Genomic DNA, 14,450 nt, shown 5'->3' on the forward strand with positions numbered 1-14,450 from the left:
TATCTTATCTTTCTTTTTTGTATAACACCAATAAATTAATTTACAAACTTGATAAATAGTGTATGTATTCACTTACTAATTAACAAAATAAAAATTGACTAATTCAAATATGAGCAAGTAAATACGTACGAAATCCTTACATATACGTATTCATATGGTTTATAAGTCTATTTATGTCATTTAAATTAAAAGGGATGATCTACCCGTTGGACAGAAACAGACACGAACAAACATGGCACGTGGCGGTTGAGTTCCAAGTAGCTAACCTGTCACGATTATTAGCGACGAACATTCTAAACTAACGGCCGGTTATCAGCTACTTTGCCACCTTCCATCAATTAACTAAAAGAACCCTGTTGTGTGTGAGTATTTAATCCAGTTATTTATATCAACTAACATAATTCATTTGATAAAATATAAAATAGCAATTTCCTTAATATTTTCATGCCACTGCATTTAATTTGAAAGAAGAAAATATTTGTTCACTTTGCCCATTTTGGCTATCTTTTAAAAGCTACTAAAAGAAAAGGCTAAATTAAAAGTACTTGAATAAGATGTACTTTATGTCAATATGCAACAATTTTTTTTTTTTCCAAACGATAGAATTTCATTAAGAAGATTCAAATACAACCTATGAAAGTCATATCACAACTAATATTATGATCTTTCAAATTTGAACAATTAGAAGCTAAATTACAATTCCGAATAAGCAATAAATAATCAAAAGTGAGAAAAAATCCGTGACTATGTTCCCGCATAAATTTAACAACGATGAAACTATGTTTCTCGTAGACGGAGTACTTGGATAGTTCTTCTTCCGATTTGCTTTTGAAACCGCTCTATCCGGTTGAGCCTAGCATTCCAATCTTCATCTTCAATGAATTCTTATCAAAGATAACCCAACAAACCTCCATACTTTTAGATCTACAAAAGTTTAAATGAGTTTTCAAACTCTCCGAATATAAATCTACAAGAACTTTGATAGATCTAAAAAAAAACTCCTCATTTTTTAAGATCTTCAAGAACTTGTATAGATCTAAAATACACCCAACATATATTTTAGATCTTAAAGAATCGGATCTCAAATTCGAAAACCCATCAAAAACTTTAATAGATCTAGCAACTACAAACACCAAAAACTTTTACACTAATTCAAATATGAAAAATACAAATCAAGACCCAAAAAAAAATAATAACCAAAGACTTTATTCAAACTAGAAGAACATAGTAGATCTATAGTAAATAGTATTATGGGCGGAAAGAAAAACATTTTCCGGCTAAAACCGGAGAAATCTTCTTCTCCCACCCTTAAAAAGATGAACAAGTGAAAAACTTTTCTTTTTAGAGAGAAGGGAGAGCAAATATTTTAGAGAGAGTTTTTTTTTCCTATATGCAACAATTAATCAAGAAGATAAAATCATGATAAGATATAAAAACAAATTAAATTAGGTAGCATCTATTAAAGGTATGCACATTTTTCTTGGTTTTTATGCTTGTTTTGGAATTTATGGAACAATATTACTCAAATTAATATTTTTATATATCTTATTTGGCTATATAAAAATAATAGATTTTGTTTTTTGTTTTTTTTAGATTACATCTATATCTATACTATATATAAAAGCACGGATGGGGGGGGGGACAGGCAAATTTACCGAATAATCCTTTTTAGTTTACTAATAAATAAAGGTTTTATGGTCATTAACTAATTAGTTGTTTAATTAATCACTATTGTAATTAGAATCCTAATTAGAATAGGTAGCTAAATTATCTCCAATTTAATTTTTAATATGTAAACAATAACTAAATTGTCTCTAAAATTAGTAGAAATACCTATTTTTTAGTTTGATTAAACTAAAAAATTAAAATACTGTATTTGGTAAATATATTATAATTTAAATTTCTATCTTATTATTTTTAAAGATATTATTAATAAAATTAAGTTAATTATTTAATTATGATTATTATAAAATCAAAAGAAGAATAAATTCAGTATGGAAAAAATTTAATAACCGACTATATTAAATTTACTTTTACAAAAAGTCTTAACTAATTTAATATTAATTATAAATATAAAATTGATATAATTATAATAGATTTACTAATATGTTCATTGAGAAGTTACGTTACGAGCCACGTGCATAGCACGTAATGCGAAACTAGTTTGTTAAAAAGATATGATAGTAATAGAAGTATTGAATTAGATGGCATTTTCATTTTTGATAATGATCATTTCCTAGTTTATAGCCGTCTCAAGCGAAAATGGTCTCAAATACTTAATACAAATTTGTTGAATTACTCAGTATTCCTGTATCCTTCAATTTGTTAACTAATTTTTGAAACAAAATTTTCGTTGGTGCGCTCTTTAAGAAATATTTTTTTGTTGTATACATAAATACTAAAAAATAAGAAATATTTTGTTTGGTGAAAAAGAATATAAAAAATATAGAAATACTATTTAATTTTTTATATAAAAATACAATTTTAAAAAATATATTTATAAAAATGCAGTATTGATACAAAGATACTATTTTATATACATTTAGTATAAAATTCTTATATAATATGAATAAAATACGCATATAATTATTGATTTTGTATATAATTCATATATAATTCGTATATAATACAAATTATATACCGTTTAAATAATTAAAAAATTATAGATCTGAAATTTCAGATCCAGTTTCGATCTGGGTAGGACAACGGTGGGGAGTTATGCCCGCAGTACTAATAAGTTGATGGTGGAAGCAGCGGCAGCGAGTTGAGATTGAGGACGACAACGAGCTTAGGGTAAATGCGACAACATTGGCAATCTGATATCGTGGTAGTGTGGGTTTTGTAAGGTGAGGATTATGGTAATGGAGGAAGAGAAGAAAAAAATTAGGCTTTTAAGGGATGAAGAAGAAGAAAAAAAGAGTGATAGTATTTTTATAAATAAAAAAGTTAAACTAATATTTTGTAAAAAAAAGGATAGTATTTTCGTGAATATTGACAATTTTGTAATACAAGATGTAAAATTTTGTTTTTAATAAAAAAACTCACATGAAATTATATTTCCGTAAATCAAATTTAAGAACATTCTTTAGAAAATTAGAAACACAACAAATTATATTATTTAATTTTGTAAATAAAATTATTTTATAACCATTCATATTATTTTACTTATTTTATTTTTGTATATTTATAAATAATATCAAATAATTGTAACATTAATACTACAAAATAACAAATAAAAATCAATTCTAATATTTAAAAAAGAAAAAAATATATTCTAAAATAATCAGAAAATATTTAAATATTTAAAATTAAATAATTGACTATTTCAGTTCCATTTTGCCTCAGTTTATTTAGTAATTTTTAAAAATATGTCATTTGATTGACAATTTTTTTAATATGTCATTTAATTGACAATCTTTTTAATATTTTTATTTTTTAAAATAATTATTGAAATGAATGTTGCTAATTTGGTTGAGGTTGTGAAAATGAAATAGTGATTGAATGATAATCTCAATGCATAGAGATTGGCTTTAAAGTTATGAAAAGAGAGAAAAAGAAAAGGTAAAGCATGGGCATGAAATGTTTATGTGTCCAAAACATAGGAAACTGTATTTATGATCCATTATGTAATTAGCATCAAATATAAGTATACAAAACATAGTATATTTTTTTTTCATTTTTTTTTATTTTATATTTATTGTTCGTTATTGCTACCGTTCGTTTAACAAATTATCCATATTATGGTATTTAATTTGTTAAATGAATGTGTAATTGGATGGCTCAAATAGTAACCGCGAAGTTCACTTTTTAGTTTTCTTATTTTAAGAGGATTTATCATCTCCATGAGATAACCTGTCTGATTATATATTTATATATTATTATCTTTAAAAAAATTATACAAAAAATATAACATCATATGATTCAAAATTTGTGGGCCTAATGAGTTATCTCTGGTTTCTTATTTAGTGGATGAATTATATGAGATGATGATAGGAGATAGTATAAATACAATAAAGTGTACTATGGGACCTAAAAGCAAAACTATATGATTGTTCTCCATGTGCCCATTGTCTCACTACTTCACTTTCTGTCTAATACTAATTAATGTTTAGTGTGTACTAATTAGTAATTAGAAAAAAATATGTAAATTTGTACCTAATATCCTTTTTAGAGACTAAAAAAAGGAAAATTATTCTGTGAATATAATTCGTCAAGTAGAATTATGAACCATGCATTATATGACATACGACGTAACTAAATGTCATATTCAATTTTTTTAATGCCAAACTCATATGTTTCTTTAATTAGTAGGCTGAATAGGAATCCAATATGCAATAAATATTTAAAATATAAGACTTCACTTTATTAAAAAAATACGCAAATTCTATCAGTATTCGTTGAACAGACAGAGACATAATTTATAAAGCTAACTTTTTGCTTTTTTATTTTTCTTGAATCAAAGATCTTAGTTGATTAAAAATTTAAAATTAAACAAACCTATTGTGGTCGGTATCATGTGTATAACGATGAGGCAGTGTACTAAAAAATCACCGTCAAAAAACAGAGAATATTAATGTACTGCACACGTGTTGGTCAAACGCTAAATACGCTCCCCTTCTTTGTACCGTTGCCGCAGCAAGTGCTCACTGGGGAACACCGCTGGGGATGGCAGAGTACTCCTTATACAACTTCTTTTATTAATTTTTTATTTAATTATTCAAATATTATTATTACTTTAGAAATATCAATCGTATTTTTTTAAGGTTAAGCTTATTATTTAATTATGTATTGGATAAGGTTACAATTAAAATATAGTCATAATTAATGATAAATACCAACAAATTATAACTCAAATGTACTGGATAACAAACTGTTAAGATCACGGGTTAATTTCTCCTACAAATATTTCGCTCCTCTCTAATTATAAGAAAAAATTAATCATAAATAAGCAAAATACTCTTTTTTTATTTTTATTTATCTAATTAGTAAAATATTATTATTTATCTAATCAGTAAAAACTATACTTATTAAAAATACAAAAATCATATTAATTAAACCATTAGTTAATAAATATTTTATAAATTAAATTATAAAATTATTTATTAGAAAGGACAATTTGAAAGATACATATTAAAGGTATATAGACATTCTAAACAAAGTAGACAGATCTATTTGTTCATACGGATGAGTAAACAAAAGCAGGAGTAATAAGATTGATTGAAATTAATGAATAATAATATTAATATTTTAAATTAATTATTTAAATTAAAATAACAATTCATTCTAATGTTACATGTCTTCAGAGGACAAATCGAGTACATAATATTAAACTAATTCTTTATTTCGTGAAAAGGGTGACATGAATTTTACACTAAAATTAATAAAATATAAAAATATTTACTTTATATTCTTTATCCTTCTTAATTAGTAAAGTCGCCTAATAATAATACACTAAATTTATTTTAAACTAAATTATATTTAATGTAAATTCAAATTTATTAAATAAATAAAAATAAAAAACTTACTGACAGAAAACACAATGTAAACTCATGAGACATGTAAAAATGAAACATTTTATTTCAAAATTTATTAAATAACAATATTGTTTTGAGATTATAAATGAGCTATATCTAATTCTGTCAAAATATAATATTATTAATAATGATATCTACACACAACATTATTAATTTTTTAATTTAAAAATAAAATCTAAACGTGATATGCTCATAATAAAAAATTATATGATATATATAAATATATGATATTATTTAAAATGACATGTCTAAACTGTTTTGATTATAAACAATATATAAACTTATTACCATAGTGTTGAGTTTTTTTTTTATAAATAGAGCTATTAATACATAGTTAAAAAAATAACATTATATTATATAATAACTATAGATGAGAAATCAGTGTAAATATAAATCATATTTAATTAAAATCATTTAATTCAATTGTTTAATCATATTTAACGGATTAAACGACCTGATACATCACTAATAAAAGCCCATATGACAAGCCTAGTCCAAGCTTACAAGTGTTCAACAACTTGTAACCTTTTAATTACACATGTAAGGTTGTTTCAGACTTTTCACTTGCTCAAACCAATCCTAATACCCGCCAATTTGCTCTGTCTCAGTTCAAGAAACAACAATGGCTTCCACCATTTTTCTTCTTGATCTTTTCCTCTCTATCCTAATCTTTTTCACAATCTTGACACCGTCAACAAGCCTTGCAGTCCCTGAACAACTGACAAATTTCTCTCAGAATCTGATCCCTTATATCCCTTCATCGCCTTCTCCTTCTTCTTATTATTCTTCTATTTTTCTTTCACCGGCAAACCCTCCGTCAACTGGTCCGCTGGTGCCGGCTTTCTTTATTATCGGAGACTCGTCTGTTGATTGCGGAACGAATAATTTTCTTGGCACCTTGGCTCGTGCAGATCGTCCTCCTTATGGCAGAGATTTTGATACTCATCAGCCTACAGGAAGGTTCTCTAATGGCAGAATTCCTGTTGATTATCTGGGTATTTTCTGGTTTCTTGAAAGAAAAAAAATGGGTTTCTTTTATTTTAGTGTTCGAATTCAGGAAAATGAAGTGTTGGGTATTTCTTGATTATTTTTGAAGTGCTGGGTATTTCTTGATTTCTTGAATCTTGATACTGTGACCAACTAAATTGGCCATTGTGATTCTTGAAAACATTAGAACCTTATATAATGTCTGTAATTATCTGTAATTAATTTCATTGGCTTAAATTTTTGAATCAGCTCAGCGCCTTGGGCTTCCTCTGGTACCGAGTTATCTCGGTCAAATGGGTTCAGTTGAAGATATGATTCATGGAGTGAATTATGCTTCTGCCGCTGCCGGAATCATATACTCTAGTGGGTCTGAATTGGTAAGCGCTGCATTTACTACAATGCATTTTCCTGTTTCCGAAACCGAAATTCTCGGAAATGCGTACGAAAATCATTTACACGTATCCCCCATGTTTTGTATTCTTTGTTAAATATCATTTTCTGATGTCCATTTCGTGTAGTTTTTGTTTCCGTGCTGCTTAAGTTTCTAAGTGTTTCCATTGCTGTATATTAGAAAGCAACTGAAATGGTGTAACCTTATTACAGGGTCAAAGAATCTCTCTATCTCAACAAATTCAGCAGTTTACAGACACATTTCAGTCATTCATTATAAACTTGGGTGAAGATGCTGCAGCTGATCTCATCTCCAACTCGGTTTTTTACGTTTCAATAGGAATCAACGATTACATACACTACTATCTTCGGAATGTATCCAATGTTCAGAATATGTACCTTCCTTGGAGTTTCAGCCAGTTCTTAGCATCAACACTTAGACATGAACTTAAGGTGACTCTCCCCATATAACATATTTTTTTCAAACCGAACTAAACTGGTCGGTTTGGTTGATTTTTTATAGTCTCTTTGGTTATTTCAGTTCGGTTTATTAGAAAACTAGTTTCGACCTAATATAACCTCGGTTTTTTGATAGTAACAAAAACCCTAATACTGTTCTTCAATTTTATACATTTTAAATGTTTTGCATTAGGAGTTTCTCTAATTTTTAAAATTCTGATGATGGATGCAGCACTTATACAGTATGAGTGTGAGGAAAATTGTGGTGATGGGGCTGGCACCAATTGGATGTGCACCACACTACTTAATGAGGTATAACAGCCAAAATGGAGAGTGTATCACAGAAATAAATGACATGATTTTGGAGTTCAATTTCTACATGAGATACATGATAGATGAGCTTAGCCAGGAGCTTCCTCATGTCAAAATCATCTTCTGTGATCTCTATGAAGGTTCTATGGACATAATCAAGAATTATCAAGTTTATGGTAAAAATACTCAACTTTTTTTGTTTTCAATTTCACCCTTTTGTGTTGCTGATCTTGTGGATGATGTTGTGTGATTCAGGTTTTAATGTGACTACTGATGCTTGCTGTGGATTAGGCAAGTATAATGGGTGGATTATGTGCATAGCTCCGGAAATGGCGTGCCGCGATGCTTCGAGTCATATTTGGTGGGATCAGTACCATCCGACTGATGCGGTGAATGCCATTTTAGCTGACAATGTGTGGAGTGGGTTGCACTCGAGAATGTGCTATCCTATGAACTTGAAGGACTTGGTTACTCAGTCCTGAGGTCAACTACTATTTCATTTGCAGAAGCTGCAATGTCTCTTTTCTGCTCAGTTTTGTGTCTTTGAATCTTTTACTGGAACCCTTGAGAACTCACATTTTAAATTTTTCTCACAAGACTGGTTAGAATTAATTGAAGGCAAAATCCATGCGGAGGCCCCTCTACTTTACCAGTTTTGTTCGAGAGACCCCTCCTTCAAAGTTTGTCACGTCTGGATCCCTATACTTGTCAATTATCCAATTTTAAGGTCCTTATATGGACGGAAAATGGCAAGTGTAGCTCACTTGCGTTATGTGAGAGTGTGAAAATAAAAATTAGTTTAATTTTGTAACTTTTAATCCCTCTAAAAATGTGTACAATACATATAAATTAAAGCATCTCTAAAGAACTTTTTCCTTTTCTTCATTTCATACAAAACGATGCGTTTAATTCTTCTTCTTCACTTTATCTTCTAAAATTAAGAGACCATCTTTTAATTTTTCTTCTGCTTGTTCCGTAATCACCAGCCGGCCAAGTTAATGCAGCTTATGTTAATTCCACCACAACATAACATTTAAATCTATAAAAGCAAAACTGAAATGAAGAATCTAATCAATTAAACAAAATCCAAAATCTGTAAGAATCATCAATTTTCAATTTGTCCACGATTTGAGCCTTAGCTATATCTAAGTTTCTACCTAACATCTTTTGCACCTAAATCAATGGCGCAGAATTAGAGACCAATAAATGCATAAACAAAAAACTTTCAAAACCCACACCTGATTTGAGGGCAATACAGTGGAACGAAATAAATGGATGACCATGGAGCCAAAATTGCAAATTCATTTCTGGAGAATTCAATCAAAATTCCTTGAATAGATCAATAAGCATGAGGTAAATAAAAGTACATGTATTATATTCATCAGGTTGCAGCTGCTTGGCCCAGGCCTTATCGACTAACTCCTTAATTGCTTAGGCCGCTGACAAGATTGGTGGCGCCGGGATCGGAGGTGGCGATACAGACTCCAGGAATTTCGGAGGTGGCGATGCAGACTCCAGGTTACACTTTGACGTTCGAGTGCTTCCACGAGGATGTCAGCTCCTTTTTTAGGCTTGTCATGGGCAAAACGGGGAGCTTGAGAAGTTTCAGGAATGTTGGTGGTGGTGGTGGTGGAAGGGACAGCTGCGATGGGTTTGGAAATCTCGTTGGAGATGTGGAGATGACTGTGGGGGTGGGATTTCGGGAAAAAGAAAGGGTAAATCAGGAAATGGAGATTGACGATCTGGACAAAGGTGGAGCGGTGGGTTTGGGAATGGAGGTGGTGGCTGCAGATGTAGCCGCCGCCCATTGATATCTAGATTAACATTAGGAAGAAGATGATGGCAAAATAACAATTTTACCATCAAATTTATTTTCTTTTACATTTTTATATTAAATTGTGAGTTAGTGCGATATAAGTCCTAAAACATAATGCCACGTGGACCTTAAAACATGTGAAGGAATGCCACATCGTTTTTTTCTGTTAAATAACGGAGAGTGGATTACACTTTCCATTTTCCGTCCATAAAAGGGCCTTAAAATTGGATTATTGACAAGTACAGGGATCCAGACGTGACAAACTTTGGAGGAGGGGTCTCTCGAACAAAACAGATAAAGTAGAGGGGTCTCCGCATGGGTTTTGCATTAATTGAACTTGACAGCTCTTTTTAGTCCTTGAGATGAGGTGTCAGGAAATGATTGGATAATTTATAGCTAAAGGAGTAAAATAAGTCAAAATATCAAGCATCTGGTTCTTTAATTTATAGAAACTTTGCTGAAACTTGATAAATACCCTTCGAGCTAGTGTTACTTCTTCATTAATAGAATGAGGATGTTTTTTTACATAAATTTTGTCTTTGTTATATGATGTATAATCCTGTAAATGTTTACATATCTCCTCTTGTTGGATCAAGAATGATATGCCCCAAATGAGTGCATTCATATTAGATTAAGAAAAACAAAACAACACAAAAATCTTTTCTTTTGAAGCTTGCTAAGTGGTTTCTTGATTCTTTCTTGTTCTTGCTTCATTTGGCATTGATTATTTCCACTATTCAGCCTCTCATCGGAGAAGAACTCGATGCCTTTGTATCTTTAACATATGATTTGTCTAATCCAGAATCTGGAACTTCTGTGTTCAGCACAAAGCTGGGGAAGGATATAGTTAACTCCCTGCAAAGATTTACCTATATATTTAGATCAATTACATTTACATCTAAGTGTGAAGTTGATTATTATTTAATTGTACTAATTACAGTGGAAGAGCTGGTTTACGGAGCAAGAATCCGGAACTCACTTAAGAGAGGGAAGAGTCATGTTCTTCATAAGCGATGGACTTTTCAATACGAATTTCTTCCATTCTTCAATATCAATCTTTCCGTCTCCGTTTAAATCTGCCTCAGCCATGGTCTGCAATGTACAAACAAAAACTGTCTAGAAAGATGGGTGAAATTCTAAAAATTTAATGGATAGCAAGTACAAGACTTCAAAACCTTATCAACAATGGCCTCGATGACCTCATCGTTAAGCATCATATCTGATTCTCTCAGAACAGCCAATACCATGTCCTTCAACTTCCAGCAGGAAAAACATTTGCAAAATGGTTGAAATTCAGTTAGCTTAATCCGACTGATGGAGTAATCAAAAAGCATATAATATAATAATAATAATGCAATTTACAGAAGTGCTGGACAATTTATGCTGAAGAAAAGGAGATTCTATCACCATAGCATAGATGGAACAAGCTTATGGCCAACTACGGTGAGATTTACAGATTACCTGCATGTAGTGCATGACGAAACAATCACTATACTACGTGCATTTACGTACTTCAAAACATAAGGACAATAGGGCAAGTTGATGGGATTGTACCTCTTCATGCTCAATATAGCCAGTTCCCCGCAGATCATACAATCTAAATGCAACTGAAAGAAATAATTAGGCAATTTAGCGGTCTTTGATGTGATGATAAAAGGATCTATGCACTGCATAAAACATCATACAATAATCAAGCTGGGGAACATACAGAAAATAAGAAAATGGTTCATGTTGAAGTTGTACCATACATGTAACTTTGTCTGCCGCAGAAGCATTTGGGTGGAAGATGCTTAATGACCGAACAAATTCTCCAAATTCAATCACCCCATTGCGCTTGACATCAAAAAGATCAAATACCTGTAATAGTTTGGCATGCGCATGACATAAAACATTCATTTGGTTAATGAGATTATTCATGGCTAAAAGTTGGCAAAGAGGAAGATAACAAATATTTTAACAAGTAATTCTACAGTTTCGGATGTCTTAGGCCAAATGAACTTGCAATGACCAGTGTGGTTATCTGTTCTACATAAAAATGCAGTACCGACACAATTTGTGACGACACTCTCTGTTCATCTAGAAGCTAAGACCCATTCAATGAATACACAAGGCACTATCGGTCTAGCTCTTGAAAAGAAGAATAGCTAATATGAATATGATGTGGATGCAGAAGATACGCTAAGTTTAATAATATAAACCAGTAGCTAGCATATTGAGGCATAAGTTACAGAATAGTTCATACCCTGTCTGCAAAAAGATTCTGCTTATTGCTATCTCTGAACAGAGCAAGTTGGAATTCTTCCTGCTCTTAAAAGAAAAAAAAATCAGCAATGAATGCAGTCGAAAAAAGAGAAAATTTTATCCCATTTTGCCTCAGCTAGTTTAGACTGCTGCACCAATCAGGAATTTGAAATAACCCTGAATGGAGGTACCTTATGAATAAGACCATCATCAATCAAGGTACTGCTCAGCTTCTTGAATAGATCATACAAAGCTTCTATTTCATTGACAGTAACTGAAATAATTAAAAGTCAGTGAATTAGATAACTTAAACACATCCGACTAATTGATTCGCACGATGCAACAAAAATAAAGCACTTTCTACCATTATATGAGAAAGACCATGTACATTATCTGAAATACATTGTACTAGCTATCTATTTAGGAAACAAGAACATTTTAGCAGCCTGAATTTGGTGAGCAAACTAGCATTAGGCCTAGAAATGCATGGTACTGAGATCATGCTTTTATATTAGGAAGTTATGAACTGAATACTGAGATCATGCAATCTATATTCATAGACCAAAGAAATACTAACCAAAAGCTAGCATTAGGCAATCTATAGCCGTATGATTATGCAATCTAATACCGTGTCACTTAATTAATTCAACCTACTAGGTGATGCTCCAACAATGACTTTATTATCTCTAACACATTTGTCTATGATCTAAAAGAGAACGTAAAATCCACATATCTTCTACTTACATGGAGTTTCAGAAGCAAGCGTGATAAAATTTTCACACCCTCGTTCCTTTACGAGTTTCTTCGAACTAAAGCAGCCCTTGAAAGCACGCATCTTGACTCCAAACTACGCGGAAAAGGCAAACCAAGTGTTCTTAAAAACACTCAGACCTCAAATGGATATCCTGCCATAGCCAAGGCAACAATAATATAAGAAATGCATGCGTGACTATTCAGATAAAGAAAATATGATTTTGTCAACATTACGATGAAATTGTATCTTAATAACCACAGTGGAAAATGGTAATTGAAGGTCCTGTAAATATCGCTATACTTCATTTCTAAAAATAGCAGATACACCAAAAATCAAACCCAAAAATTTACTGTCATTGCTGAAGCTATCAAGATCAAATCAAAACCAAAAGAAAATCAAGAACCAATCAAGCATTTCGAATCTCGATTTGACAACTATGCACACAAAATGAGCAACTATTCTAAAAAGTTCAAATTTCTACAAAGACCATCAAAATAGATGTCAGGCTAAACTTTCCAAGTAGAATCATGTACATGCAGGACACATATACAAATAGAATCAATAATTAAAAAAAAAGTTGCTTTGCTTTCTTCAACTGTCCCCTTGTAACAAGACAAAAAGCCTAGATTATTGTCAACAAAACGAGGCTAAATTAAGCTCATGAAAAAAAATTCTTAACATAAGTTTCATCTTTCAACTAATTACAAGTAAATTTATGATCAATCTAAAGAATGAAAAAGCCAGAATTATTTTCCAAAAGAATTGGACATACCTGAGAATCAATTAATAGGATCAAAAACCTCCATAATACCAAATAAATCAAGCTTCTGACTAATTTAAAGTCAAAGAAAAGTTGAGAAAGGTGAGGAAATATTATGTACGGACAATTCCACAATCAAACTTGCCACCTGCCAAGAAAAAGCATCAATCTGTAGCTAAATAAGCAACAAAAATAATTTAATAACTGCTGATAGCTGTTGCAAGAATAATAAAAGAACATGGTAAGGAGTGGACTTTTTGGAATTATTGGTCGATGTCGTGTTTGCCAACTTCATTTAAAAAATTTAAGGTTGAGTTTTTGTTTCTTCACATATTTTAATGCGAGTGATCAACTTAGTCAGCCCATTAGATCTAAATACTCAAAAAATTTGAAGCTTTTTTTGAATAAAGGGTTATGTAGTGAAGATTTGATGAAATCATCATATATTTTCTAGAGAAAAGGACTTGCATTGATTTGCAAAACAAGCATTATCTGAGTTGATTATCGTCTTTTGTAAATAAAATGATAAAGAAACTAGCTTTTATAATTGTTTTTTATATTCGGATTTTCCAATCAAATTTCTTTAGCCTGTTATTAGCTTGCCGTTTGGCGGTTACTCCATCCGTCTTACAAAAATAGGCCATTTGGACAAATACGGGAATTAAAAAAAAAATAGTTAGATTAGTTAAACTTAGTTTATTTATGTAATTTTTCATTTTTAGCCTTTAATGATATTTTAAATAAATAAGTAATATATTGATGACTAATTTCTGTATGAGTGTATTTTGCATTGTTATTAAATATTGACATTTATTCCACATTAAAACATAGAAAAATTAATTAAATTGAGATAATAATGTATATTTATTAGAGGTAACTAAGACCTTTAGTTTTAAAATTACTAACCAAAAATTAAAAGTGACCTATAATTTAGAACGTGCAAAATAAAAAGGTGCCCTATGTTTATGGGACGGAGGGAGTATTATATACTTTTCACCAAAAAGTTGAGCACTTTGGATCTTACTCATTACACATTTTGTTTTCACTAAAATCTCAAAGAAAACAGAGCTTGCGGTAGAAATAAAACTCAAGATTCTAACAAAATGATATAGTTATTGGTTTTAACATTTTAAATAATGCGTTTCTAGCAAAGTTTAGTTACTAGATATACAATCGCCTCACTGTTATATTGGTTTA

At 30.6% G+C, this 14,450-nt stretch overlaps 3 protein-coding genes across 5 annotated transcripts; 2 read left to right on the forward strand and 1 right to left on the reverse strand.

Annotated features, from left to right (window-relative positions):
- Positions 1-6,066: 6,066 nt before the first annotated feature.
- Positions 6,067-8,567, forward strand: LOC126677607 (GDSL esterase/lipase At5g08460). The gene is made up of 5 exons (XM_050372304.2): positions 6,067-6,529; positions 6,771-6,898; positions 7,125-7,364; positions 7,603-7,858; positions 7,938-8,567. The coding sequence occupies exons 1-5, from the start codon at positions 6,157-6,159 to the stop codon at positions 8,162-8,164; spliced, it is 1,224 nt and encodes a 407-aa protein (XP_050228261.1). The 5' UTR covers positions 6,067-6,156; the 3' UTR covers positions 8,165-8,567.
- Positions 8,568-8,657: 90 nt separating this feature from the next.
- On the forward strand, positions 8,658-9,821 carry LOC126677610 (uncharacterized). Its single transcript, XM_050372308.1, has 2 exons — positions 8,658-9,035; positions 9,118-9,821. Exons 1-2 carry the CDS (start codon positions 9,031-9,033, stop codon positions 9,491-9,493), a joined length of 381 nt encoding a protein of 126 aa, XP_050228265.1. The 5' UTR covers positions 8,658-9,030; the 3' UTR covers positions 9,494-9,821.
- A 141-nt stretch (positions 9,822-9,962) lies between these two features.
- On the reverse strand, positions 9,963-13,761 carry LOC126677608 (calcineurin B-like protein 7). Of its 3 annotated transcripts, XM_050372306.2 has the most exons (10): positions 13,508-13,756; positions 13,266-13,401; positions 12,484-12,644; positions 11,931-12,013; positions 11,741-11,800; positions 11,247-11,355; positions 11,053-11,105; positions 10,674-10,754; positions 10,478-10,590; positions 9,963-10,353 (listed from the first exon to the last, which is right to left on the reverse strand). In XM_050372306.2, the coding sequence occupies exons 3-10, from the start codon at positions 12,572-12,574 to the stop codon at positions 10,236-10,238; spliced, it is 708 nt and encodes a 235-aa protein (XP_050228263.1). In that variant the 5' UTR covers positions 12,575-12,644; positions 13,266-13,401; positions 13,508-13,756; the 3' UTR covers positions 9,963-10,235. The 3 variants fall into 3 exon arrangements, with proteins under 3 accessions (XP_050228263.1, XP_050228262.1, XP_050228264.1); XM_050372305.2 differs by having other exon boundaries at positions 13,266-13,756; XM_050372307.2 differs by having other exon boundaries at positions 10,277-10,367; positions 13,266-13,761.
- Between the last annotated feature and the right edge of the window lie 689 nt (positions 13,762-14,450).

The sequence above is a fragment of the Mercurialis annua genome, linkage group LG4 (genome assembly GCF_937616625.2).
Source record: "Mercurialis annua linkage group LG4, ddMerAnnu1.2, whole genome shotgun sequence".
Lineage (NCBI taxonomy): Eukaryota > Viridiplantae > Streptophyta > Magnoliopsida > Malpighiales > Euphorbiaceae > Mercurialis > Mercurialis annua.

What these genes read in the sequence shown, in the direction of transcription:
- LOC126677607 (XM_050372304.2), top strand. Translation starts at nt 6,157, where the DNA reads ATGGCTTCCACCATTTTTCTTCTTGATCTTTTCCTCTCTATCCTAATC. An exon ending in ACTCTAGTGGGTCTGAATTG is followed by an intron (nt 6,899 to 7,124) that starts GTAAGCGCTGCA and finishes ACCTTATTACAG; the next exon opens with GGTCAAAGAATCTCTCTATC. An exon ending in CAAGAATTATCAAGTTTATG is followed by an intron (nt 7,859 to 7,937) that starts GTAAAAATACTC and finishes TGTGTGATTCAG; the next exon opens with GTTTTAATGTGACTACTGAT.
- LOC126677608 (XM_050372306.2), bottom strand. Translation starts at nt 12,574, where the DNA reads ATGCGTGCTTTCAAGGGCTGCTTTAGTTCGAAGAAACTCGTAAAGGAA. An exon ending in TGCGGCAGACAAAGTTACAT is followed by an intron (nt 11,106 to 11,246) that starts GTATGGTACAAC and finishes TATTTCTTTCAG; the next exon opens with TTGCATTTAGATTGTATGAT. An exon ending in TCGAGGCCATTGTTGATAAG is followed by an intron (nt 10,591 to 10,673) that starts GTTTTGAAGTCT and finishes TGTACATTGCAG; the next exon opens with ACCATGGCTGAGGCAGATTT.